The sequence below is a fragment of the Tribolium castaneum genome, chromosome 5, assembly GCF_031307605.1.
Source record: "Tribolium castaneum strain GA2 chromosome 5, icTriCast1.1, whole genome shotgun sequence".
Taxonomy (NCBI): Eukaryota; Metazoa; Arthropoda; class Insecta; order Coleoptera; family Tenebrionidae; genus Tribolium; species Tribolium castaneum.
The window spans coordinates 12,317,019-12,344,965 of record NC_087398.1 but is presented as its reverse complement, the minus strand read 5'-3'; the positions used below and the strand labels follow the sequence as shown (position 1 = coordinate 12,344,965).

The following is a 27,947-nucleotide window of genomic DNA, read 5'->3' as shown; positions in this document are numbered from 1 at the left end:
GGAAATCAAGCGATCGAATCTCGTGAAAACCTACGTACATACCGTTTACGCGACTGTTGGAAATGTTATTTTCGGGATATCAGCCGGGGGTCCTGTCCTCTCTCTTGAATACTTTCGATCGCTTTGAATTCCGACCTGATGTTTGATGGAGGAAATACACAAGTCGGTCTACAAATCTTTTTATTATGCACATACAAAAGTCGCGAACACAATTAAATACTGCTTAAATACTGTAATAATAAGTCACAATCTCTTAACCACTGTCCCGGTGTCTGACTCCTCCGAAGGAGTCGACTCCTCACTCGAAGACTCTTTCCCCTTAACAAGCGTCGGGATTAACGACGGCTTCTTCTCCTCGTCCTCCCGCAACACGACCCTCGGTATATGCTTTTTGGGGTCACTCACATTCCGCGCCATCGTCGGCTTGATAATAACCTTAGGTTCGACCTTCTTAATCGGCTGATTCGGGTCAGTGGTGATAATAGTCTTAGCAATCCCTTTAGTCGTCTTTTCACTCCCTCTAGCCACTCGCAACTTGTCATAAATCGGCTGCGTATTTAACTTTGAACTCTCGGACGAACTCAGTTCAGTCTTGTGCAACTTAGGGATCAAAGGACCCACGTACAAATTATTACAAGCAACTTCCGGTTCCGGCGAAGACGGCGGCTCTTGAGCTAGCATCGGGGCTGATTGGCACACTGGCGTCTGATTAGGAGCTTTCCGAGTCAAAGTCGAAGTGGTTCTCAAAGGCGGGGCCGGGGGTAACCTACCAAAGGATTTTCCGGGTTTCCGGGGCAATTCAGGAATTGCAGAAAACACCAGATGTGAGACGGGCATCGAACGCCTCTTCTTCGCCAGTGCGTCACGAGAGGGATAATCCGGGAGGACTTTCGGGAAGTTTCGTCTCTTGATCGTCATCAGAGACTCCTCCGGAGTGAGTGGCACCTTCACCTCCTCTTCTCGACTAGTCACATTAACGTCGGAATTCGGATCAAAAGTCAGTAATTTCCGTGGCGTAAAATCCTGCACTGGGTCGGATTTCGAATGGGCGTGTTCAATACGGACCACAGTTGAGTCAGGTTGAGGGAACTTTAAATTGATACTTGTAGTACTTTTCCTCAACTCTTGCTTTGGCTGAATTATGGTGAAATCTTCCAAAGTTAAAGACCGGCGAAGAGGCGTGTCGAAGTTGGGCCGGTCTAAGGATTTAGTCAATTCGATTGGTTGTTGGGCTAGAACACTTGGCCCTCTTCCTGAAGGCGTAGCATCTACGGCAACTGATACTTTCTCAACTCGACTTTTCTGCACTGGAATACTGGAAGATTTAACGAGCGGAGGGCGGGTCTTGGGCGGTTCCTCCGCAAGTACTGGACTCACAGGGCGTGTGGGACTGCGCCCCAAAGTCGAATTTTTCTCCTCGTTCTGGACTTTACTCTCTTGCGATTTGTCTTGATTTTGCCTCGGCCGTCGCAAAATTCCAGGACTGTACTTGTAGACAATTTCGTTCGTAATCCAGTCGCGTACTTTCGTATGGGCATCGATGGTACTACTCGACATTTGGCGAGCCACTTTGAATCTCCCGCCACTTTGGTGCGATTTAACTGCTTCATAAGTGTCTTCACTTCTTTCCGATTTTGACACAATCTTCATTAAATTGCACCCGTCCATGAGTTTATTCCCCGTTTCTTCGTCCGGAGCGACGGGATTTTCGTCGGTTTTTTGCCCGTTTCGCTTCCGTTTTCGATAACACATTAGATACAAAACCACAAAGAGACAGAGATTGGAGAGGAGGAAAATCGAACACATTGCTATAGTCACAGTGGTCGAAATTCCCTTACTCTCAGGTTCCGAGACGGGACTTGGTGACTTGATTTCGGTACCATAGACCACGTTATTCATGATATTGTCAGGCGGAGAAGTACCAGTGACTCGTACAACGCCATAATACGGTTTGTGGAAATTCTCGTATTTGTCAACGTATGTTGTTGTACGAGGAGGGTGTGTGAGGATCCATGGCGGTGTTTTACGAGGAGGTGAAATTGGAGGTGTTTGCATGGGTTTTTTCAAAAGTGGGGTGGTGATGTTTGTAGTGAGGTCCGGAACGGCTTCATTCCAGAATCTCATTTTGTCGTGTCTGTAGTGGCTCATTGTGTATGGGGGAATTCCTGAAAGATTTTATTAAGTCTGGAAAAAATTAAAATTCGAGGAGTAGGTACCCAATTGTAAGTACCGCTGTTGGTCGGAATCAAACGGTGGCCAGTCCACATCAAAACTGATCCAGTCGTTGATACTTAAAGTGTAATATTCATTTTTTCGTGGCATTTTCGGGTCACTGTCAATTTTTCTGATTAATGTGTTTTGTGAACAAAGCGGTACTTACCCCGTGTATGCAAAATTCGAGAAGTAGGTCATCATTACTTCGGAGAAAAGTCGCTCTTTCTCGGTGTAATAATCAGTGAAGTGGAACCTGGATCCTCCCAAAGGAACTCCAAACACGTATGGCAACTCTTCCCCGGTGTAGCTCTTGTCTCTCTGTAAGTATCAAAATAACCGGCTATTTATATATTTTGGAGGCCTAATTGTGCAGCAGGAAGCACACGGCTATTTACAGAAAGGTTTGTTTGTAAACGGTGCGATAAGATGATGAAAAATAAGTTATTTTTTCGTTGACCGTTAATTCATTTCGATATTAATAAATTATTTTACTCAAAAAAAGAATGTTTCAATAGATGTCATTAATACTCTCTTTTTCATTATGTAACTCTTTATGGGATTTTGACGTTTTGATGATATTTTGATATACAGGGTGTATTAGAAATACGTATCTTAATTTTAACTGGTAACAGAATTTAATAAATAAAACATCTTTTCTATTTGTAATTTTTCATAAAAATTCGCAAATTTACTAAAAATTTAGAAAAAAATAACAATCTGAAACGTGTACCCGCCTACAAAAATAAATGAATCGAACTATTTTCGTTGTGATAGAAACGGACAATCTAAACCATTTAAAACAATAATAAAAATTGTTGCTATGAATACAAACTAATTATTAAACTCTGACCGGCTCGTTTGCACAAAAGAGAGGAGAAAAACAGTGGGAATTATAAATAAGGATTTTGCAAAATGTCACATAGAAAAGTTGTTGTATTTGATGAGTTTTATTATTAACACAGTTTTATTTATTAACACACGTATTTCTGATACACCCTGTACACAACAAGTTAAAAAAATAAACAATGACGACTACATCATATGTTTCAATTGTAACAATATTTTTGTAGCAAACGTAGTTTTTACGTGAAATTAAGAATGTATGGAGTTGACGTTGACGTTATTCTCTTCCGATAGTCTTTGCGGAAAAATGAATGCAAAGTGTTGAAAAATTTAAAAATAGTCCACCTCGAGAACAAGCAAAGGATGAAGGTATTTTATAAAGTCGCATCGTTATTGATGCGATGAAAAAGATGAAATTGATTTTGATTTGTAATTAATTTTTAATTTTGTCACAAAAAAGTTTATGGTCAACGTCAAAATATTGCGATAAACTCGTTGGTTATTGGGTGATTAATAAAATAAAAAATAAATATTAATAAATAATAAAAAATGTTGTTCCTATTTTAACTTATTAGCTGACAGACCAGTGCTTATCTCGTTTTAAATATTTGTAACTCAGTTATAATGGGGTAAACAGCGGAATAATTTTAATGATTTTATGGGTAAACCTAAAGTTCAAATGGCATGAAAAAAATACAGTGTTACAAGTAAGTCATATACAAAACCCATAAAAAAATATCAAAAAACTTAATACCATTTTTTAATAAAAAAAAAAGAATAAAAATTGAGGTTTTTTCATTTTATTTTTAAATGACACTAACATTTTTTTTCACATTTATGGATATTGTTGCTAAGGCTTTTAGAAAGTTACCGTATTTTTTTCATGCTATATGAACTTACATTTTTTTAATAGAACAATAAATTAAATTAACTTTTTAACTCGTTTGAACTCGGTTACAAATACCTAAAATGGGATACAAACTGACCTGTGTGGTAATTACTGAATTTAGGAACAACATACAGTTGTAAGGAAAGCATAATATTTATTACTTTTCTTAAAAATCCAATTTCAAATTTTTGCGTTTACGCGCTTGCTGAACAGCTCCTTTTCGGACGTTCTGAGTATAGTTCAACGGTTAAAATATTAAAAAATTCGCGTCATTTTTGCTCGTTGAAATAATTTTAAAATGAATTTCCGCGCCATTAAACTCGCCGTCTTTATTAGAATCGTAAAGCGCATGGATTACGTCTAGTCATTTAAGAATGATAATGCGACACCTGGGATAGGTAACGTCCTTAGCCGATACATACGGCTCTTAAGGGGAATTTTCCACCCGAAGCTGTGAAATTTATCGCAGATTGAAAATCGGGAAAGTCGGGAAATCTTACGATATATTCCTTGGACATGGTCTTGTGCGTGAAGACGTAGAAGAAGGAGCCCCTGTTGAGGGCCGAGTGGTACTGCCCCATCTGCACCATGGGCGCCACCGTCCGAGCGTCCGACAAGATGTCCAGGAGGGCGTCCCGCGCCGCCGACGCCTTGTCAAAGCCCTCGTCTCTGTAGCCCCCAAAACTCTCATCTTCCATGAAATCCAGTTGTGTGTACTCAGCCAGCGTGCGTGTCACGCACCAATCCGGCTTGATCTCGCAGCGCGACTCCAGATACCTCCTCAATGCCTGGTCACGATCCTTCTCCAGCATTCCCAGTTTGAGAGCGTCGGCTGGGAGGAGGTGGATGCTCTCGAGCTCAGTCACGCCGTACATTAGCTCAAACCTGGGGGAATCCTCGGTTATTAACCAATTTTTGCACAGTTAATTTAGCAACCTTCGGAAAATGTCGCTGTAAGTCGTCATGAGTTCCTTGGGCTCGTTTGGGAGGACCACAGCGTCGACGACTGGTCCGAAGACGGTTTGATACGGAGATGAGACTTCAGCGGCTGTCATAATCTCGTCGAGCCTCCGTCGACGGAGACAGTCAGCGAAGTCTTTGCCGAATTGGCAGTTGAGGGCATTGGCCACCTGGAAAGTGACGTGGAGGGGCTTGCTGACCAAGGCCCAGTCCGACAAGGCCGAGCCCCCCATCAGAATCGCCCGTTGGAAGAGAGCTGAAATTTTTAATTCATTGATGCATTTCCCGTGAGGCCGGAAATTACAACATTTTTCATTTTTTACCTATCGGTGCATATTTCGAGGAAAATTCTATTTTAATGTTGCGATATATCACGTTCGGTCATTCAATAGCCGTTTATTTTTGGATCTTTGGGAGATTTTTCATGTGAACAGAGCGGCAGGAAACGTATAGCTGATATTTTCCAAAATTTGATTTGTGACTCGACTAATCGCTTTATCTCGTGTTGCAAAAATTCAAAATCTAGTATTAAATAAATAAACTCCAATTTTCTGCTTGCTTTCATTTTTCAAAGTCCTTTATGTTTGCGTGTTATTTGGTCGCAAGCTCGCAAACCAAACAGCGGAAGTAAATAGGTTTTATGTTAAAATCGGTGGTTGCGTTAATGACGTCATCAAACCTATCTGCGGTCAACACACACACAGCCATTTTAAAACTACATTGCTCGTAAATCAAACAATCCACGAATTTTGAACAGCATTTATTTTCTTTTAGGTCGTCAAAGGCGTTTACGGCCTGTAATGCAGGAAAGCACACAAATATCGCATTTTGCGTTGTATTCCTGCTGAACATAAACTCTTAATATGAGTAAACATTAACAAATAAATGAAAAATACACAAGTAGGGAAAACAACACGAAAGTGCACATAGACCAAATTAGATGCTTGATTTCAATCCCGCTTGCAATATTTCTTTAAGATCATTTCGAAAAAAAACTTGTTGCAATAAAAATAAAGATATGTTAATTTATTAAAATTATTTTAGTTTAATTCTAAATTAAACTAATTAAAAATGCATTGACAATTGTAAAGTTTATCGCGATAAAAATTTAATTGGAATTAAAATGTTCTGTAAACCGGCTCTTAGAACCGGTTTATAGAAGCGTCATTAATTTAATCTGCAATTAAATGCGTAATTAAATAGTCACGTGACCAAATTCAACCAATTTGATTGGTCGATTCGCATTGTTAACATTTAATAACGAATTAAATTTTAACAACGCTTTCTATAAACCGGCTTAGGGTCGGTTAATGGAAAACATTGTTAAAATTTAATTCGTTGTTAAAAGTTAACGACAGGAATGGACCAATTACATTTATTCAATTTGGTCACGTAATCAGTTAATCACGCATTTAATTGCGAATTAAATTAATGACGCTATAAACCGGTCATTAGGGTCGGTTTATACAGAGTGCTCAAAAACTGTCGCATCAACTCAGTGATACGTTGTTGAGAAGCATGAGTAGATTACGGAAAAAATTTTCAAAAAATTTCTAAAATAATATTTTAAAAAATCTGTAACTACAAACTTATTTTGTTAACTTCTTCAGTTTTCATCATTTTTTAATGTTTTTATATTTCACACTAAGTAATCGTTTCCTAATAAAACAATGAATAATTATTTTTAAATTTACTATCAGACTTTAGCAGTTTTTTGAATAAAAAAAAATTAAATTCAGCAAAAAATCACAATTTGTAAATGTGCCAACACTAGGGATTATTTCCTAGGAAACCGTTTCAAAAATAAATTATATTTATTGTTGATCAAATTCTATTGCGATCACGACTGTTCAACAACGTTGCCACATATTTATTTAAAATTCGTTATCTACCAATAACTTTATTTCAAATTTTTTTTTTACTATTATCATTTTTATTTTTAAGCAATTCTCTCTGCCACACTCCATTGAGTTGGTGCGCCAGTTTTTGAGCACCCGGTAGAAAGCTCTGTTAAAATTAATTCGTCGTTAAAAGTTAACAACGCGAATGGACCAACCAAATAGCTTCAATTTGGTCACGTGATCAGTTAATCACGAATTTGATTGCGGATTAGGATTAAATTAATGACGCTTCTATAAACCAGGCCTTAAACTATTAGTATTTTTTTCCTGTTCTCTTTCATAACATTTTGTAGTACACTTTAGATCTTTAAACATTAAATTTCGGCAATAACTTCAGGAACGAACAAAAAATTACAGTTAATACATTAAAATCTCCTGTATCAAAAATAAATAACAAAAATAGACAACATTTTTTGTTTATTTTATTTTAATTCCTGCTAGACAAGTAATATTTTTCCTGTTTTTTGCGTGTTTCTGAGCAAAAGTCGGCGAATTGCATTTTGCGCTTTGCCACTTTTGTTCCAATCCTGCTGGGCGATCGTATCGAGCATAAAGTCTGAAGATCTGACGCTTTGCATCTCCATTCTCTTTTTTGCGTTTGTCGGCGTCGCTCGATCCGCGAAAATATGAGAAACAGCACTTTTGCGCTTTTTCTTACTTTTGTTGTGTTCCTGCTGGATGACCGGACTGAGCATGAGTAAGTTGGCGCAGACCGCGCCCGTTCCGTGTCCGAACAACGTAACAGTGTCGGGATCACCGCCAAACTCGGCGATGTTCTCCTTGACCCAGAGCAGCGCCGCTATCTGATCCACTAATCCGAAGTTGCTCTTCAAGTAGTCTCCGCTGCCCACTTTGAGGAAGCCTGAAAGCAGTGCCGGATTAAGATTTTTGGCGCCCCTACGGCACTGTCTCAAAGAGAAACCGCCAACAATCGGATGATTTACGCGACGAAAATTAAATCGGAAAAGTCGAGGGAGAGCAACGACGCCGGGGGTCCCAAAGGGTCGAATAATATGGATCGCGTGCGAATGGTATTGTGGGAATATTCGGCCAAAAACCTGTCATTTTTATGGCCGCGATATATACGGAGCGAGATTTCATCTTTTTACTCGCGACGGAATTTTCTTTGTTGTTGTAAATGTGTTCGCCCGGTCGCCGTCTTGATTTCCGCTGAGGGAAATTTATATTTCAAGGCCTTTATGCCTAAGTATGCACTTTGCAAGCTTCATCTACGACACGCCTCCCCACTGACGAATTGAATCAACACGCCGGTAATAACAGCTCGCTTATTATAATCATCGCAAAATAAAAAACTCAAGTCGTTTCAACCACAAATTGATTTTACGGAAGAATCAATGAAGACGTTTTAATATCTCAACTGCACCATCTTGAAGCTCTATCATTTTTGCATCAGGAAATGTTAGATTCGATTCAGTTCCCTATCGCCAACTGTTTGGTCCTTATGATTCTTTTATGAGTCGATGCTCTTGAAATGTGCATAATTTGTGGAATAATAAAGAAAAAACTCAAACTATTTTTTAGCATAAATCCAGAGCTCGCCTTTCCAATCCATTCGCATTCCCTTCGAACACACTTAACGCTTCTACGAGAATCAACTGAGCAACACTAGAAATATGTCGCTATAATATTTTCATTAAAATTTGTTTTTTTAATGGTAAAGTTGATAACACTACCAAATTCATTCGTAATGATACTAGTAATTTTAATAAATGAAAAAAAAAAATTAAAAACGAAAACGTCGACCAATGAAATGGTAAATTATAATTAATAAAGAAGGTAACATTGATTTTTACGATACTTTGTGAAATTTTTTGTCAATTACGGCCTGGATTACAGCGTAGTGTACTTGAAGCTCTGCCTCCGTTCTGAGTTCTTTGTCGTAATGAACCAGGTTAGTTATGGAATAAAACTACTTTCCGCTGGAACCTTTCTTGTTTATAGTGTGTTAAAGACTTTAGCGTTTCTCGTTTGATGTTTTAAAATATGCGCCACAATTTTCCCTCAAAGCGGAAACTTAGTCGCAGTTTTCGCGTTTCAAAGAAGCTAAATATCCCCATTTTCAATTTTGTATCATTTAAGAAAGTTTCGGCTTTATCGTCTCTGGAAAATAAATGAAAAAAGTGGCAGCAATTTGCATACCGAAACGCAAAAACAAAGAAAACGTAATTTGTTTGAAATATTCGAGAGAAAGAACTAAAAATAGAGGATTCAGTAGATTTAAAATGTATGGTCGAGCGATCAAAGCGGTCATGACCGCTAAGTTTAATTATCTCGAATTTTGTGTAAAGATTTGTTTCAATTTTTGCGTGTCTGTTTTATGGCGATTTGCGCCGTCACAAACAGGAAAAGTTTAAAAAGAGACAAAACGCTGAAAGCCTCTTTCAATGTTGCCATTCATAAATTTCTAAAGAGCAATACTTTATGCTTAAAACAACTCCGGCCTCAGCCATCGATTCGTACAAGAAACTCAGATAAATCTCTCGGGTCCAAATTCAGTTTGCGTTGAAAGATGATGTATATCTCGACGATGATATTTATATGGAATACGACTCCTCTGATATTAGTTTGGGGAAACATCCCTCTCTGCCGCAATCTCTATTGTTTCCCAATTTCGCATAAAACCATCGTCGTAACTTACCTAAAACACCCAATCTATAGTTCAGCGTAACCACGATCACTTTCCCATACGCTGCCAAAACGCTGCCGTCGTAAGGATTCCCGGAATTCCATTCGAACGACTCTCCATGAATAAAAACCATCACCGGATACCTCCGGTAACTCCCGGAATTACCTGAAATTAGAAAGACCCATCTTAGAACAAAGAGACTATCCCGGAGCGAATTACAGGATTTCCACGCACTTTTGCAGGATTCCTGAAACCTGAAAACCGAGTTTCAGCCGCCGCCCGCTAGAGCGCTCCAGCTCCCGGATTCCTCCGAAACTAGCCCTCGTTTCCGGGTAAATATTGGGCGCTTAATTCGAATTAAAAAAATTACAGGTTTTAATTAAGGAGAAGAGCGCCGATATGAAACCTTAATTTGAATTTAATGCAAAATTGCAGGTGACTAGAGAGTTTAATTAAAGTCGAGAACATGAAGCGAGGCCTCAAAGAAATTAGCGATCTAATAATGCAAATAGGGCCATAATTGCCCTCCCCCGACATTAATTAAAAAAGTAATGAAAGGTTCGATTCTTTCGGAGGTGGGTTTCTCCGGGAAAATTCCGGTGAAAGTTTGTGATTTGTCCCGTGTCGAGTGCTATAACCGAAGTTTGATTAAACCGATGAAATATTTCGCGTTCGGCCAAATTGTAACCCGCGGTGACGTATCCATTAAAAATGTCACGTCGTTTTATAAATATCGGGAAATATTCCGGGCCCGGAATGAGGTCCCCCTTTAACTATTTATCAAACGGCGCGCCCGACAACCCGATTTATTTTAAATAACTCGGTGTAGATCATCGCACCAATCGAGGAAAAAATCTAAATTTAAAAGGGTAGCCTCATTGAATATTGATAGGCGACTACATATTTAAAAGTTTGTTAACCATCGAGCTTTGAAGTCCCTTTACATCACGTCTAATTTCCAGTCAGAATTGAATAAATCGAATACTGCTTGTTAGAAATATTAAAAATTGTAAAATTTGTTTTTTACATAAAGCGTCTGAAAATCAATTTGTCTGAATTTGCCAAGGCTGCAGAATAATTCTGTCGGCCTTCATGAGCGGAGATTTGGCTCGTTTTAAGTGGAGGCGAGACTCTTATTGTGTTTGTAACAAGTAGAATAACCTTTAAAGCAGCTCACGAACACTTTCCGTTTCCATACGAGAACTATAAAAAGCATTGTCGTAATAGAACCACGCGAGAGAGTTCCGCATTTGTGTAAATGGGGCTATCAGGGCGGTTTTATTTTCCGCGGAAAAATTGGACACACGTTTGGTAATCCCCTCAACGATGAGTTATTGCATTTTAATACACTTGACGCTTCGCCCCCGGCCATAAAGTGTCAAAATTGACGAATGATTTCTAATATAAGGTGATTACGTGCGCCCCCGCGGCGCCTCCCCTTTTCTTATTAAATGAAGCACCTTTCGAGGGCCGTGATTAAGTGTCGCTGCTCGTGGCCTTTGTTTCGACAATAAAAATCCATTCATATTTAGGTTATGCGAGCGATCCATCACGACAGCAGCCCTTCAATTTATTCCATTCTCATGTAAATTTGTTACCTTAATATCTCATAGTTTGGTATATTACAAAGAAAATATTTGCATATCGTTCCACTTTTTACACGGTAGTCTGAGCTTTTTCAGATTAAATAAATTAGTTTGTATCGCATCTGCACGGTTAACGGAGCTTTTGAGCGCGATCGCTTGCTCTTGACACCCGAAATTTGTACATAGCATTATGATAATTTCCGTAATAAAATCTTCCAAGGGCTCCGGGATAAAACCGTTTTTTCGCGCAAAATATAATATGATTACTTTCGACAGTGAGGGATGAATAAGTGAACACGAGTTTTTTCCATACGTCCGGACGGGTTTTCCTTCAAAATTACAAAACATTAAGCCGATTTAAAACCGTCCAATCTTCTTAAATTATATTACAGAAACAAGCTTTTCGCGAATTCTTAATCCGCACTCGGCCTGATTTACAAATTGTTGACGATTTGTCAAACGCCACTCTCCTCTAAATCTGATTTCTACATCGAAAAACTATTCCCTTCTTTACGGCACAAGTGGCTCGGTTACAATTCCGAGGCCGAGGTAAAAGCATACAAAAAACTTATTCAAATATAAAGTAAACACGAAGCGAGTTTGGCAAAAACCGAGCTTTGTCAACATTTGAGCAAAAAGCGGTTCTTGTGGATGTGACTTGGCTTAAACTCGATGCTGGGCCACATACTAATCATTTCGCTGAAAATGCATTTCTTGCACGCGATTTCTTCATTACGAGTTTTCTGTTTCTTGCCAGGACGCTCCCTTTGATCCGCTAAGTGAGCTCCCAACCCTTTATTTCCTTGACTTCATAAAATTACGAAGAGCATCCTCATGTTGCAACGCGATCTTCAATTCATTACAACGTTTTGGCGTTTAACGGGTTTTACTAGTCGGAAACAAATTCTTATTTATTTATTTATTCGCTATTACTTTCGATAATTTTTTTCCAACGGGTGTACATCATACATTAACATAATTCCTCGAATATAAAACGCTGCCGGTTTCCGTATGAAGAGAGCAGAAATGGTCTGCTGAACATAGTCATACTTTTCAAAGCGGCATCCGCATGTGAAGTGTCCGAGCGACCTGAACAAGTGGTGGTCTTTCGGTGCAATATAAGGGCTATAAGGTGGATTGCTCAAAAGGTTCTCAGTTTAACTCGTCCAGCTTTGCTCAAGGCCGATGTAAATTTTGTGGTTTTACATCGAAGAAAATATGAGTTGTGTTGACTTCTTGTGTAATTAGCTTGCTTGTACGCGGTCGAGTTGGACACAAAATACATCCGACATTATGGTTATTTTATTATATTTATAATTGACAATATCATTATACATTATAATAATAATAATAATAATTATTAGAGACCAAGTGTGAGTTGGCAAAAAATCGTGAAATAATAATAATAATAATAATAATAATAATAATCACGATTTTTTGGCAACTCACACTTGGTCTCTTAAGTTCTCACATTAACAGGAAAAATAATCAAAAAGTGTGTACTAAGTGTAATTAAGGACAATAAAATAACCTCCCAAAAGATAATTAACTTTTCCTATTATAATTTACTTTAAAGGTTTTTTTAATCCCCAGAATATAAAGTGGGCAAAATTTTCTTTTAAATCTACATATATAATAGCTATCCCAATATAAGTATTGAAAGTAAATACAAAAAACAGAAATAGAAACAGAAAATAAATAAATATTGTGTGAATGAAAACAGAATAAAAAATAATTTGAAAACAAGGCAACTTACAAAGTTAAGAAAATAAATAAAAACACAGTAAAAGAAAAAGTTATAAAACTAAAGAAAAAAAAAGAAAAATCTATAAAGCAACATTTCAGTAACATTTTAGTTTTCAATGTTTTATTTATTATTACAAAATATGCAGTGTTTTATGTTTAAAAATAAGACGATAAAAATATGAAAATAACAAAAAATCATCAAAACTAATTGACTGTTCAACTGTTTTTTACTCCCTGTAAAGGAAAGAAAAATTGAAGTAAAAACAAAATAAATAATAAACTGTGAATGAAAACAAAATAAAAAATAATTTAAAAAAAAACAAAGCAACTGGCAAAGTTGGACAATAAATAAAAGCACAGGGAAACAAAAAGTCATAAAACTAGAGAAAAAAAAAAGAAAAATGTATAAATCAATCTTGTAGACACTTATTAGTTATTTATTGCTATGCTTGCTATCACTATCAGTAATATGTCCATATCAATATTCAAACGTTTTAAATTATGTAATTAATGCTATACCCCTGATGATGTTCGAATTAGAACGAAATTAGTCGACCAAAGCAATTTTGTTTTTATTTCTTGTCCCAGTATTTGGATCCATCTCACCTTCATTACTAAGAAATATGAAGTGTTTTATGTTTTAAAATAAAAATAAATCATCAAGAGTGCATCATGTTCAAAAATGATTAACCGATCAACTGTTTTTTACTCACAGTAAAAGAAAGAAAAGCAGGGATAAGAACAGAAAATAAATAAAAACTGTGAATGAAAACAGAATATACGATAACTTAAAAACGAAGCAACTGGCAAAGTTGGAAAATAAATAAAAGCACAGTCATAAAACTAGAGAAAAAAAAAAAGAAAAATGTATAAATCAACCTTTTAGACACTTATTTTATTAGTTATTTATTACTATGCCTTGCTATCACTATCAGTAACATGTCCACATCAATATGCAAACGTTTTAAAAATATGTAATTAATGCTTTACCCCTGATGATGCTCGAATTAGAACGAAACTAGTCGACCAAAGCAATTTTGTTTTTATTTCGTGTCCCAGTAATTGGAACCATCCCACCATCATAACTAAGAAATATGAAGTGTTTTATGTTTTAAAATAAAAATTAAAAATTATCAAAAGTGCATCATGTTCAAAACTGATTGACTGATCAACTGTTTTTTACTCACTGTAAAAGAAAGAAAAAAAGGGATAAGAACAGAAAATAAATAAAAACTCTGAATGAAAACAGAATATACGATAACTTAAAAACGAAGCAACTGGCAAAGTTGGAAAACAAATAAAAGCACAGTCATAAAACTAGAGAAAAAAAAAAGAAAAATGTATAAATCAACCTTTTAGACACTTATTTTATTAGTTATTTATTACTATGCCTTGCTATCACTATCAGTAACATGTCCACATCAATATGCAAACGTTTTAAAAATATTTAATTAATGCTTTACCCCTGATGATGCTCGAATTAGAACGAAACTAGTCGACCAAAGCAATTTTGTTTTATTTCTTGTCCCAGTAATTGGAACCATCCCACCATCATAACTAAGAAATATGAAGTGTTTTATGTTTTAAAATAAAAATTAAAAATTATCAAAAGTGCATCATGTTCAAAACTGATTGACTGATCAACTGTTTTTTACTCACTGTAAAAGAAAGAAAAAAAGGGATAAGAACAGAAAATAAATAAAAACTCTGAATGAAAACAGAATATACGATAACTTAAAAACGAAGCAACTGGCAAAGTTGGAAAACAAATAAAAGCACAGTCATAAAACTAGAGAAAAAAAAAAGAAAAATGTATAAATCAACCTTTTAGACACTTATTTTATTAGTTATTTATTACTATGCCTTGCTATCACTATCAGTAACATGTCCTCATCAATATGCAAACGTTTTAAAAATATTTAATTAATGCTTTACCCCTGATGATGCTCGAATTAGAACGAAACTAGTCGACCAAAGCAATTTTGTTTTATTTCTTGTCCCAGTAATTGGATCCATCCCACCATCATTACTAAGAAATATGAAGTGTTTTATGTTTTAAAATAAAAATTAAAAATTATCAAAAGTGCATCATGTTCAAAACTGATTGACTGATCAACTGTTTTTTACTCACTGTAAAAGAAATAAAAACAGGGATAAGAACAGAAAATAAATAAAAACTGTAAATGAAAACGGAATAAACAATAACTTAAAAACAGAAAATAAATGAAAACACAGTGAATCGAAAAATCATAGAACTACAGAAAAAAAAGTACTTTTTAGTCACTTATTAGTTTCCAATATTTATTTATTACTAAAAAATATAAATTGCTTTATGTTTTGAAATAAAAATAAAAAATCATCAAGAGTGCATCATGTTTAAAACTGATTGACTGTACAACTGTTCTTTTAATCCCTGTTTTAATGAGAGCCTTGCTCGACGCGCCCTTGCTTCAAAAAACACAATTTACAACTTCCAGCATCGAAAAGTTAAAACAACCCGAATCTTGTTATTCTTGCCGACGAGCCATTTTGATCAATAGCTTATTTCCTCTAGCATCGGTAGACTTAGCAATTCGATTACTGTAAATGTACAGACGAAATAAATCAAGTGTGCCTAAACAACAGCCCTGTCTTTGTTTCGCATTGTTCCATCGACAGAATGACACCCTGCATAATCGCTGCCATTTTTTCCCCATTCAGCAGCAAGCAAAACGCTGAATTACCACTCGAATCCGATTTCTGGTCATGATTGTGACATTTAAATGGTTGTATTTCGTAAACTTTGATTAAATCGAGTCGTTTGTGCAGGCTTAAACTTACAATAATTGAAGTGTAATCAGGGGATTAGATGTGGTCAAAGGATGTATGAAAAGTTTCGATGCTCCTGCTTTGACTTGAATTAAAACGGTTGATTAAGCGGTTTAATTACGATCGGAAGCAATTACCATCCGAGGTGGAGACGAATTTTGATCGCTTCTTGGGGCATTTTCCAGGCCGATGGCTATTTTTAACGCCATAAAAGCGAGCAAACGAGCGCAAACAAACATCCCTGGTAGCAAATTGCAAATTGCAGTGACGATCTCGGGAGATATTGCCTGAATTGCAATCAGGCCACTGCGGTGCATTTCACGAAACAGAATAAAATTTCACAAAAATGTATTTGAACAGTGCTATCTAATTCATTTGTAGCTAAAATAAATTTGATGTGTGGTTGTGTTTTTTCCGCCGGCTGTAATGGACGTCATATTCGGGGCCAAATACCGGAAACTGTAGTAATTAGCGGTATCAGGCCGTCGTGTCATTAATAATGGCCCTGGAAGTGAAGCCTTGTCAAAAATGGTAAAGCGAATTGTGTTTATTGACTCTCAGCGGGGTTAATTAAATGTCAACAATTAACATTATCTGTCTTGAGCATGGCGAAAGCGAGCGTTTAGATGTTGATTCAGTTTAATTAAGTCGGTTGTGTTTTATTATTTCTTTGATTTTTCGGCTGAATATCGGCTTCCCGGTCACTAATCCAATTTTAAGCGAATAAAATCGTCAAGAGGCGCAATGAAGGGGTCAGTGAGTGCCGGTGCAGCGGCAGCCATTTCCTCGATCGTCCAATCTTCGACTAATTGAAAATGTAGGGAAGCGCCCGGAATTCTCTCGCATTATCCCGGATTAAATCAGCGAGACACAATGGCGGAAATCATTTATATGTAATAAATATTCGGTCGCGATAATGGGATTGTGAGAGGACCCGTGTAAATTCGGTCCAGCTTTATGCCAGACTAATTGTTAAATCTAATAGATTGGGGGTGCAAATCAGATGAGTGGCTGTTCTATCACGAATTATTTACACTGGATGCGCAGCAGTTCGCCTCCGGTTGCGAAAATTGTACTACACAAAGACTTAAACTTCCTTTGAGGGCGAGGAGTGTTATTTGTTTTACTCGAAATTAGCTTTGTGTTAATGTGTTTGTGTTATACTTCATATGGGAGAGGCGTTGCGGAAAACGACGGAAATTTATTTGATTCGCCGCGATTAAAGGAATAGGAATATGCGATGCACGCCCAGATTACGCACACAACACTTAGCACCGAGATTAAGACACTATAAAGGGCTTAAAAGAAAAACAGTTTTAAAATACAAATTACGGACATCAAATAAACGGAGGCACATTTTAGAGGCATGAGAGATCAAGTTTAAACGTAGGTAAAGAGAATAATCTGAGAACAAATATCGCAATTAACTTAATAGCAGGTAGGTATGCACAGCTAGTTGTAATCTCAAATCGAGTCTCAAATATTTGGTTTTCACAATTTAGTTAGCTCAATACACGTTTTACTTAACAGCGATTTCTTTTGCTCATTGTTACACACTTTTAGATATTTGATTCTTCATTCTTTTTTTAAATATAGGCAAAAAAGCAATGTAGGACACATTAACTTTACACTGGTCTGCAAAAAATAACTTTTTTTGTTCTTATTATTATGCGTCATTATTATAAGTTTAATACTTCTGAATCTAAATATAGAAATAAAAATTATGCACTCGTATCACAAACTTATTTCATGTTTTCATTGGGGTTTTGCGTCGAAGCAACCAAGAAATATCGGCTAACCTCGCTGCTAGCATTACTTCCGACCATTTCCCGTTGTATCGTCTCTTTATGTGTAATATCTACAGTGAGGATTTTATTTCGCTGAATACGACATAACACACATAACAATTAAAAAAAAAACAACTCAATGCATTACAATAAACTGTTAGATGTTACCTTAATGTTTGGCAAAATGAAATCTTCACTTTATAACTCGAAAAACCTGTCTTCATGTCTATCTGATACTGGATTAAAATTTTTGGGGAAAAAAGTCCAAAAAATAAATTTTTAAGTAGCACATTCAGAGCTTTCTAAAGAGAAAAAGTTCTGAAATTCTTTCCTGATGGTAGTCCTTAGCTTTTTATCTTTCTTTCAGCTCAAGTTGATTTAATATGTTTGTACTAATACGATTTAAATGGTTTGAGGAAGCGTTAATGCAAACACGAAACATAACAAATCACACCGCCGCTCAAAAACTATTAATCTTGGAGTTAAACAGAGTGTTGGAAAAAATTCTAAAATAAATCAAAAAATTTCCGTAAAAGTTGTGGCAATGGTTGAGTATGTCAGCAAAAAGTCTTAACGAAGTCACTTGACCAGCAGCGATAACTAAACAATAACAAAGAAGTTTTCAATTTTTAAATAAAGAAATTGTTATTGGAATAACATTTGTTTTAAATTAACTGTTTGTTTTTAGTAAATTTTTTATATATTCAAATTATTTTTATTATAAAATCAGTATTGAACTTAACCCACAAGTTCTTACTTCAATTGTGGCAACTCAAACTCAAAATTGAAGACAAAAATGTATAAATTATTCTGACAATTACGACAATTCGGAAATCAATTGAAATATCGAGACGTAGGTAAACGTGTGACACTTACTAAGATCACTAAACATGATCTTTTAAGATTCTACTACAATTCTACTACAAAAAAAAATTTAGTTCATTTTTGAGTTGTGACAGTCTTTGAGCGGAAATGAAGAATTGAATTGGATTAAAAAAATTTAGTTTTTGTTTTTTTACACTTTTTTGTAACTTTAACCGAATTCCACCTTATACTGTTGTGAACGCTGCGAATACCATACAAGAAAAATTAATAAACAAACTTGTAGATAATCAAACTCTCTGCAGTAGACGTCCGCGACACCATAGTCAACGGTTTAGGTATAAATTAACTTACCAATAATTGTAAAATTAAAGCAAATAAAACAAATCCGTCGGTTAAACGTCTTTGAACGACTATGAGGCCATGTGGGGTTTTTGTAGAAAATTAAATTCTCTACAACTTTCTCCCTAACACTTTTCTTGCATCTTGATTGTATTTGCAGCGTTCTCAATATGGTGCAAAATGCAAATTGGTATAAAATTAAAAAAATATAGTTTGCGATAAAATTTTGCATTATTGCCTGCTTTTTATTTGTTTATTATGTGTTAATGGTTATACAAATACAAACATTTTTTCCAAATTCATTTTTCTGAAAACTTATAGTCGGTAATGGGTCAACTGCGCTGTCTAGGGATGTTAACAGAACTATTGAGAACGGGTTCGTTATATTTGTACGTCTTTTCCTATCCTAATCTTTAAATATCCGTAAGCCAAATTATCCAAAAATTAACATTTTTGTAATTAAAATTTGTGTTCATTTTGAAATAATGAAACAATATTACATCGTAAAATGGTGGATGCGCCGGGTTGTGCAAATTTATTTGACAAAAACTTAAAGTTTTTTTTATTAAACTGACTAATTACGGGTAAGTATAAATGAACTTTTCAATACTTGCCTAAATACTTTGAGCAAATCCTTCGCTTAAAAGCCTTTGAACGACTTTAGGCCCTAAATGGTTACAGTATCGTGGGTACAGAGGTAAAAATCATTAAGTGCATTTAAGTCAAAATGAGTTAAATGCGGTTACCAATGTTTTAATTTGTTTTCTTTTTGACAAAAACAATATGATAAAAAATAATATTTAATATTTATGTAGAAATAACTTCTTGAATTATTTTGGATTCAAGATTATTTTGTTCATATTTCAAAAACATAAAAATGTTACTTAATGATTGTACATTTATTAGTTTTTAACGATTTTCTTCCAAACATTTTTCTTACACATCTAACAGTGATTCCAGCGTTTTGAAAAATATGGAGAGTGCAAATTGCTAAAAATTAAAAAATCTCAAATATTGTTTACGATAAAAATTTTGCATTATGTTATGTCTTACTATTCAAAATTTAAAGCTCTATCTGTTAATATTTTTTTGTTTGCTATCTATTTACCGTTATACAAATACAACCATTTTTTCCAAGCCATTGTTCTGAAAACATAGACGTTAATAGAACAACTGCCTCCTCTGGCGACATAACGGCACTATGAAGGACGAGAACGTTTTATTTGTACGTCATTTCATATCCTAACTTTTATTTAACCGTATTTACTACTACTTGTTTCTTTATTCGTAAATGGTACTGCACATTTATTTAACAAAAAATTTCGTTGCTGACTAGTGGATATTATCATTGTATTTTTAATATACGAAAAAAATCTGTTAAAAGAATTTTTTTCAAAAGCTAATAATCAGACAAATCAGCGTTTGCTATGATAGTATGTTATTAAAAAAGTGTAATTAAAAATATATACACGAATTGAAAACTAAACATTATCTACGACTCCGATATTTAATTAATTAACTGTAATATTTCATTTTTTTTCATCTAAAACTCTTTGTCGGAATAAGCAAATGTTGTTATCACGTAAACAAATTTGTTTACATGTAAAATAAATTGAAACAACAATGAAAGTGTTTTGTGCGTAAAAGCTAATTTTGGCCTAAAATGTCTTCAGGAGAGAATGAAAATTATATGCAGTATTCTCCTCCAGGGATTAGAAACGTTGCTAAGGTAGTTTCATTCGCTTCTCTTTGTTCAAGAATGTAATCATCTTCACTTTTATGCTTAAAAATATATCACAACGTGTAGTGGGTATTAGAAGTCGATTGGTAATTAGGTTCCGTTCGATTTGTTCACTTTATAACTAAGAAAATGATTTCAAAGAGTTTGCTTTTTTCTCTCACAAGCTAGCTTTCGAAGGCAGCAGCATTAAGGTGAAGTGGCCCTCTCAGCTAATAGAGCTCCTGCTGGCTGTTAAAATCTCGACATTGACAAAACGGCGCAACTAAACGGCCGCAGTTCACTCACGTATTCGACGGCCCTCTCTGCATCTAGGAGGCCGTAAATTGAGCGTCGGTCTCATAAAGCAGCTTTAGACACTATCGGGCGAACATCAGCGCTACGTGGCTTACATTGGAACTATGCATATAAGGATATCACAGCCCCAAACCACCTGAATCGCCAATTCAATACTCAATTATGCAGGACGCATAGGCCTTGATTTATTAACTTGTTTCACCTGGCCCACTACGCTGCAGGAGGTGCCGAATTTCCTGCTAGACTAAAAAATAGTTTTGTGTTTATTGGTCTTGTGCTGGGTCTTGCGGGACGGAGCGTGTGTGCAATTTTTCCCAGCGTATGAAACCGGAATTAGAGTCGTAAACCGAGAGATTGTATAATATACAATGTCCAGTTCATGGAGAAAGCTCGTAAGGTCTCACCCCCCGGGGCCGGGGCAGCTGTTATCTGGTAAGGGGGCTATTCCGGGCCTAGTCACGCTCACAGAGGCCTCTAGTGGCTGCGCTTCTACTCGTATTAGCTGCGCACAACATCCCGCCCCATGAATATTACAGACACGGACTCTATGCCTTATTACTTCATCCAGCCGCCTGCTTAATAACTCAGTTTACATTTTAAATTAGCAAAAAGCGCGCGACAAAAATTGACAAGAAGGCGAGATGTTGGACGAGGAAGCGCCAACACACCTGGGACACTCGGACCTAAACTAACCCGGCCGGCCCTGTCACTGAAATACACGATCACTTAGCGAGATTGCCTCGGCTAGAATGAAAACTTAGACGATTCGGGGCTCCTGTTCGAAGTGATTAGATGGAAGGCCAACAAATCTCGGAGAGAAATTGCCGTGTCGAGAGTGTAAAACATCATAACGCCGATGCAAGAAACGGATAAGTTTTAAACAAGATTGATAGGAGACCGGAACTGCACAAGGGGATCCTATCCCTACATATAAGAACAAATTTGTAATGTATATGTCATAAGCAGACTCCGACCGGATTTTGAGTTTTTGCCTTCGTATAAACCCCTGCTTATTTTAGAATTTTCTGTGTTGTTACGAGAAGATAAAACAAAAATTTGCTTAATTTATTATATTACTTACAAAACAAAGTAGATAATAAAATACAAAATCCAGGCATTAACATCTTAATTTTAAACATTTATGGAACTTTCTTTACATAATCACTATTAATGTTAATGCTTTTTTTAAGTCCAAAAAATCAAATTTTAAAATATTTCCCAAAATGTCCTATTTAAGAGCAAATTATAGTTTCCTCGGCACTCCATATCATCTAGTGCTGCTTAAATTCAAAATCTAATTGTAAAGCCAATAATATATTACTCAAAGAAAAAAGAGTAACTCGAAAAAGAGTTTCTATTCCTACTTGTAGTTTAGTGAGGTAATTTTTACCACTACAAAATAGTTTTTAGAAATTTTTGGTTATTACACATATCAGTTGTTATTTTGCCATTGTGTACTCTTTGTGTAATTTACCACTAAATATTTAGTAAAATTGAATGTTATACAATGTATCAAACCAACTATTTTTTTATGTAAATTTCAGTAAAATAAATATTACTGTGAGTGTTACTAGTAGCTAGCAGTTACTATTAAACTGTAAATATGTGCATTTTACACTTTGTCGAATTAGTGATAATAATACACAGTGATTATAAGTATTTCTACTTTATCTTATTTAAGAAAAAATTGATACAACTTATAAAAATACATGTATCTACAATATTTTGAACTCATAATTATTATTAGTGAAGTTTATTCAACAATATAATACATAATTTGTGAATGTAAAGTATTTAAAAATACACAAACCTAAACTATATTAGAATCCAACAAAACAAACGGCAAAAATTTACAGATATTTTTTTTACAATATTTTAATAAGCCACTTCATACTCTTCGAACCTGCAAAACTGGTAGTGCTAATTCTTTGATGACGTCTACAGCAAAATAATGGAACTTCTCAAGCTTGTATCTGTTAAAAAAACGTTTCTAAAATACAATGTTCTAAACGGTATCTACTTCAGACATACAAACGATAATAGTAGCACCAACAATAATAATAATTCGGATAAAAATAAAAATTTACTTACTTTGCTGAAACGGCGAAATAAAATGTTCAAGATCAAAGTCCTTTACATAAGTAAAGTTTCCTTTATTTCAAATAAACTTCACCACATCACCACAACGTTAGAATATGATAGTACCTACGATAAAGAATGTTAAGAAGTGAATTAAGAATGTACGAATTTAAGATTACCGTCATTCTCACGTTACGAGTATTTCAATTGAACCTTTTGTTGCTCTAACGTCACTATATAAAATTTTACTTACTTTTAACATTCTATAGTAATAAATGTTGCAGCTATGTTGTGATTAAATTGAAATATAACACTTTGTAATGGTGAACTCTAGAACTACTACTTCGTTGTTGATTTTACTATTCAATTGTTTCGTAAAATTTTTACAAGAAAAAGTAGTTTAACTTACAATTCGCAGCAATGAATTGTAGGTCAGCTTAAAACTATTTTTTATTAGTAACATCTACACTTGTATTGGTAACAACAAACGCCTACTTGATTTGTAATATCATATTTAAGAGTTGCATATATCCTCCTTTTTTATTACTACAATTAACAAACATATTAGCTGTAAATATGTTAGACCTACCATTTACAAACTTTTATCGAAAATACTGAGAAAAATGATCTCGTGTGCGTTTTTGATCATCATTTAGAGGCATTGGTAATTTATTTTACCTGTTTTATGTTCTAATGAAAATTGAAAATAACGTTCGTTCTATAAATTTTTTTTTTCAAAATTTTCTGAGATGGGAAATAAAAAATTAATTTTGTTTTGAACTTTGCGAAATCATATGAAAAATTTTGTCCTCAGTTTCACTTAAATGTCAAAAACGATTTGATCTTAATATAGGACCAAATACTCGAAAGGCGGTTATGACGTCATTATTTCAAACTTATATGGAAATAACTTGAGTTAGAGAGCAGTTACAGTGAAACGGTTTTCACTACTGTAATAAGCGTTTTCAGTACTATTTAAGACAAAGCTGTTTTTTAAATTGCCAATCCTTTAAAATTCACAGCACCATCGAATATCTCTTTTAAGCGGAAACTAAGCAAAATTTCAAATGTTATTTTTTCTTGTTCTTTATTTCTTTCTGTTCTTTCTGTTCTTTCTGTTTCTTTTTCTCTTGTGTTTATTTCATCAGTTTGACTTTAAACTTAGCATACAAACTTAACTATAACGAATTGAATGACACCTTTGCAAGTGCAAATAATCGAACAATTTATTATCTGGCTTTAACTAGGACATGACGGTTGGTACTTCAAAAAATTTATTAAATCCGCGCCTGTCTGCAGATGTAAAACACATAATATTGTTTCGATCCGCCGCTGCTTGGTCTCAATTTTGTAGCCGTAAATTGAGTTAAAATAATTCATAAATAATGAAGGGGTCTTGAGTAGCTTATGCCGGCATAAAACTGATCGCGATGTTTTCTCCCTCTGGTTCCAATTATGTCAGTTTCCGGCAAAGTTTGCTGGTAAAAAAGTTGGCAAGCCGATTTAATCATCTCCACCGGTGACCTCTCGGATTTTAAAGCCAACCGTTCGAAATCACTCCGTTCTTTAAATAATAAATCAAAGAAACCGATCGACTGAGCAAACAGAGTGCTAGACAGTGAGAGAAGGCGATACACTTAGCTCGAACTTTGTGTTTCAAATTAGTCGCGTCTTTAATTAGTATTTCGGGCCGATATGCAAATACGCCAGCTTTTGAATAATAAAATAAACAAGTGAGTAAAAAATTCGAGTCAATTAAGCGAATTTTTAATATAGAGATTGAGTCCGGAGATGCGAATTTACAATTACATTAAGTCCGGGACCTCTTATTTCTATTGTTTGCTTCTTCATCTAGAAAGTTTTATTCTTTGATTAATCCCGTCCGGATTTTTCCGTTTTGATGAATATTCAGGCGAGTCGGGCCAAAGTTTCATCATCATAATTAACAATTAAAATCCGCGTTTGCGGCCGGTCGAATATTTTCCCCTAACGAGATTTTTTCTTTGAAGTTGGCATTCTTTTGATCCATAATGTATCGGTTTGTGTTTATACCATTTTATGCAAAACAAGCCGAAGAATAACAAGTTCCGTTTGTGTTTATCCAAGAGAGACGCCTAACGAGGAGCTTTCGCGTCACCCCATTTATCTCAATCTCATTTTTGCCATTTTTGCTTAATTTGATTAATCTGCGGGCCACGAATCAGGACCGGCTCGAAGCCCACCTGAGCCAATGAACTCTCGTGCCAGGTTTTGTTTGCGCTCTATTTTTAGCGACTCAAGCGTGCCACGACACCCGAAATCTAAATGGGGGCTCGCCCTGCGCCCCCTTATCGCAAGGCACAGTCGATTCTTGACCTTTCAGCACTTACTTTTGCGTTTTGTTTCCGATGACGCGGAAATTCTACTCAGCTGGCTCGAAGGTCACGCTGCTTTCTTGACAAGCCGCCAGTTTTCACCTGAAGCCAAATTTATTCAAATTGGCAATTTGCGAAGTAAGCGGGATGCACCAGCGGTTCGAATTTTCTACATTAATTTTAACTGGGAGAGCACAAAAACGCCCACAGTGATAGCTGGATATAACGCAAACTTAGGAAAATAAATATTTCATATTTTATGCTAAAGCGAAATAAAAGATTTATTTACTCTAGTCGTTATTTTTCTGTTGCTCCGAAAATGTACATATTTTTAAATTATTTATGGATTCGCTAACGAAACTGTTTCAAAACATTTCGGTTCTACCCTTTTCAGCGGCGATTTTAAATATTCATTCAACAGCGAAAGCAATTCGTGGAAATCGTTAAAAGAAAAAATTGCAAGATGCTCAGCTGACTTGAAGGACGACGCGTTTGCGAGCGGCGCCAAATTCTGGCAAAGCCTGCCAAAAATAAGCCCACGTTCGCTTTGTAAATATCCACAAATGTAGAGGTATCCCTGGAATTTATATGCGAAAAAATGTTTTCCTCTCCACTTCCTGTTCGTCCCCCATGAGTAAAAACATTACTGATTTGGGTACCATCTAAATCTGATAAAAAATAAAATACGAAAGTTGATTCTTGGAAATTTGTTAACAAGTTGAAGTGGATTTTTGGTTGTGTTCTAATGGCAGTTTAATTTCAGTTCACGCCCGCTGAAATCTTGTTTAATTTATCGGAGATCCGTCTCGAAAAGTGGCAATCGTCGAATTGAATTTACTCATTTCAGTTTTGGAATTATCTTAGTGTCGTGCGTGCCGAATTCCAAGTGTGCTCCACAAAAACGAGAAATTTTTCGTGTCTCCTTTGGGAAGAACGCAAAGTGATTTCGCGTAATTAAAATCCTCTTCTATTGTGAAACGTCAGCGTGAAAAGCTATTGATTTCACAAGTCGACGAATAAAAAACCTACCCTTGAATTTACACAATCGGCTTGAAAACTGACACTCGATATAAAAGTGACTTGGAGCCTTGAACATTAAATTAAATCGCCGGTTTATTTCTCCGCGAATTGCATCAATAATTGATGGGTATTTATTTAGAATCTGGCTGGAATGGTTTTCAAACACATATGAAAATGCAGGGAAAACAAACCGAAATATTGGGTTACATTTGTTTTCAAAGCATTACTTTTTAAATAAACAGTGAAGCCGGTTTTATTGGTTTCGTAATGCGCTTAAATTAAGCGAGACTAGGGGGAATTCGCGTCTTGGGGTTACCGAGCGTGAAGAGGGCACAGTTGCGACCTCAGGCCATTTAATCATCGCGTAATCAAGACGGGTCACCGTCTTAACAACATTTGTATCTTTACGACTCCTCCAGAACAAGACTGGCTTCATTTACATTCCAGCTCGATGCAAGATAAATCACACATTTCAGCCGTCTAAAAAGCCAAATTTCAGCTCACAATCCGGGCTTTATTCATAAGTAACAAAGCCATCGCACGCCCATTTTCCGGTTACATGTGTTAAAATAATTAGCTCGACACTGGTGAACCCTTTTGTGAGCGGCTAATTGTTAGTTTTTCGTAAACAAGTATATTGTGACATAAACCGAACTAGCCCCGCTACAATGCCATTGTTCCGCGTGTTTGCGGCCAAAAATCGCAATTATCTTGAGTCTGAGCTATTGTGGATCGATGTTTGCACCACAACCGGAGTTTCTGATAAGGAATGTTTATAAACGTCAAATGGCGGGTTTGTCGATACAATTCAACGTTTATTAGAAAAGGGCTCCCACTGGGCGTGCCGTTTCCTAGGGCTGGTTGACCTAAAGTTCACCCTGTGGACGAGGATCCATCAAGCTTAACCCTGTTTAGGGCTTAAGCTTGACTGACATGCCGGACCGGCTTTTCACTTACTTAAAGATGCCTTGTTTACAACATCACCCACGCACGGATTGAAGAATATTCCATATCTATTATTTATTTTCACTTTTTCCCTTTCTTTCTAGAGACGTTTTGCGAAAAAGTGTTTCGATAACAACCCGTCTTCCACTCGAGTCACCTCAGACAAAGGCACCCCGAAAATTCCGCAAAGAATAATTAATAAATCATGAACAAGCATAATCATCGCCGCAATCAATCAAAATTTATTTCATCACATCGAAACTTCCCGAGAATCCCTCCCAAATTTCAAAGGTTAAATACCTCATTTAAAACCGCGCTTAATAACACTCAAGATCCCGAACTTCCCTCGATCCCTTACCTCGATACGGCGCGTAAATGTTCAAATAGAGGCAATCCTCGCTCTGATGCCCCAAAAACTGTTGCAGTCTCAAAAACTCGGCCCTCCGTTCCGGAGTCATCTTCGCCGTGTCCGGGAATTTTTGAGGACACACCGGCCCGAAGCGGTTTGCGTATTTCACTCCGCGGCCGAATCCGGGGGCGCTCCCCGGAGGCATAAACCGGAGGTCCCCCACGGGGGGCACCGCGTAGGGAATCCCCTTGTACTGTTCCACAGGGGGGAGGTTTCGGTTGGTGCGGAACGCCACGACGACGCCCTGCAGGTACCCCTGCTTCAGGGTCAGGATGGTCGTGTTCTCCCTTACGTAGGTGTGGGCGTAGTCCGCAAGGGCACAGCGTAACGTAATGATTATGGTAAGGGTGGCAGTGATGTACGTCATAGTGGGCTCAAGCAGTGGCCATATTTGAGTCGTTGGGCTTTTGCCAAAAATTCCGCTCAGTTGGGACACATTTCAGCACTTTCTTATCACTAATCACATTTTGTCTGAGCACTGAAAGATGCCGAGTTACGCACTGCTTTGCCTGAAAATGCGGTTTGAGGCGACTGAAATTCGAACGCAGTAATGTCGCACG

At 36.2% G+C, this 27,947-nt stretch overlaps 1 protein-coding gene across 1 annotated transcript; it reads right to left on the bottom strand.

Moving 5' to 3' along the window:
- Nucleotides 1-163: 163 nt before the first annotated feature.
- On the bottom strand, nt 164-27,947 carry LOC659779 (neuroligin 1). Its single transcript, XM_008194746.3, has 8 exons — nt 27,337-27,947; nt 9,467-9,619; nt 7,466-7,669; nt 4,883-5,162; nt 4,447-4,831; nt 2,381-2,532; nt 2,217-2,332; nt 164-2,165 (listed from the first exon to the last, which is right to left on the bottom strand). Exons 1-8 carry the CDS (start codon nt 27,752-27,754, stop codon nt 244-246), a joined length of 3,630 nt encoding a protein of 1,209 aa, XP_008192968.1. The 5' UTR covers nt 27,755-27,947; the 3' UTR covers nt 164-243.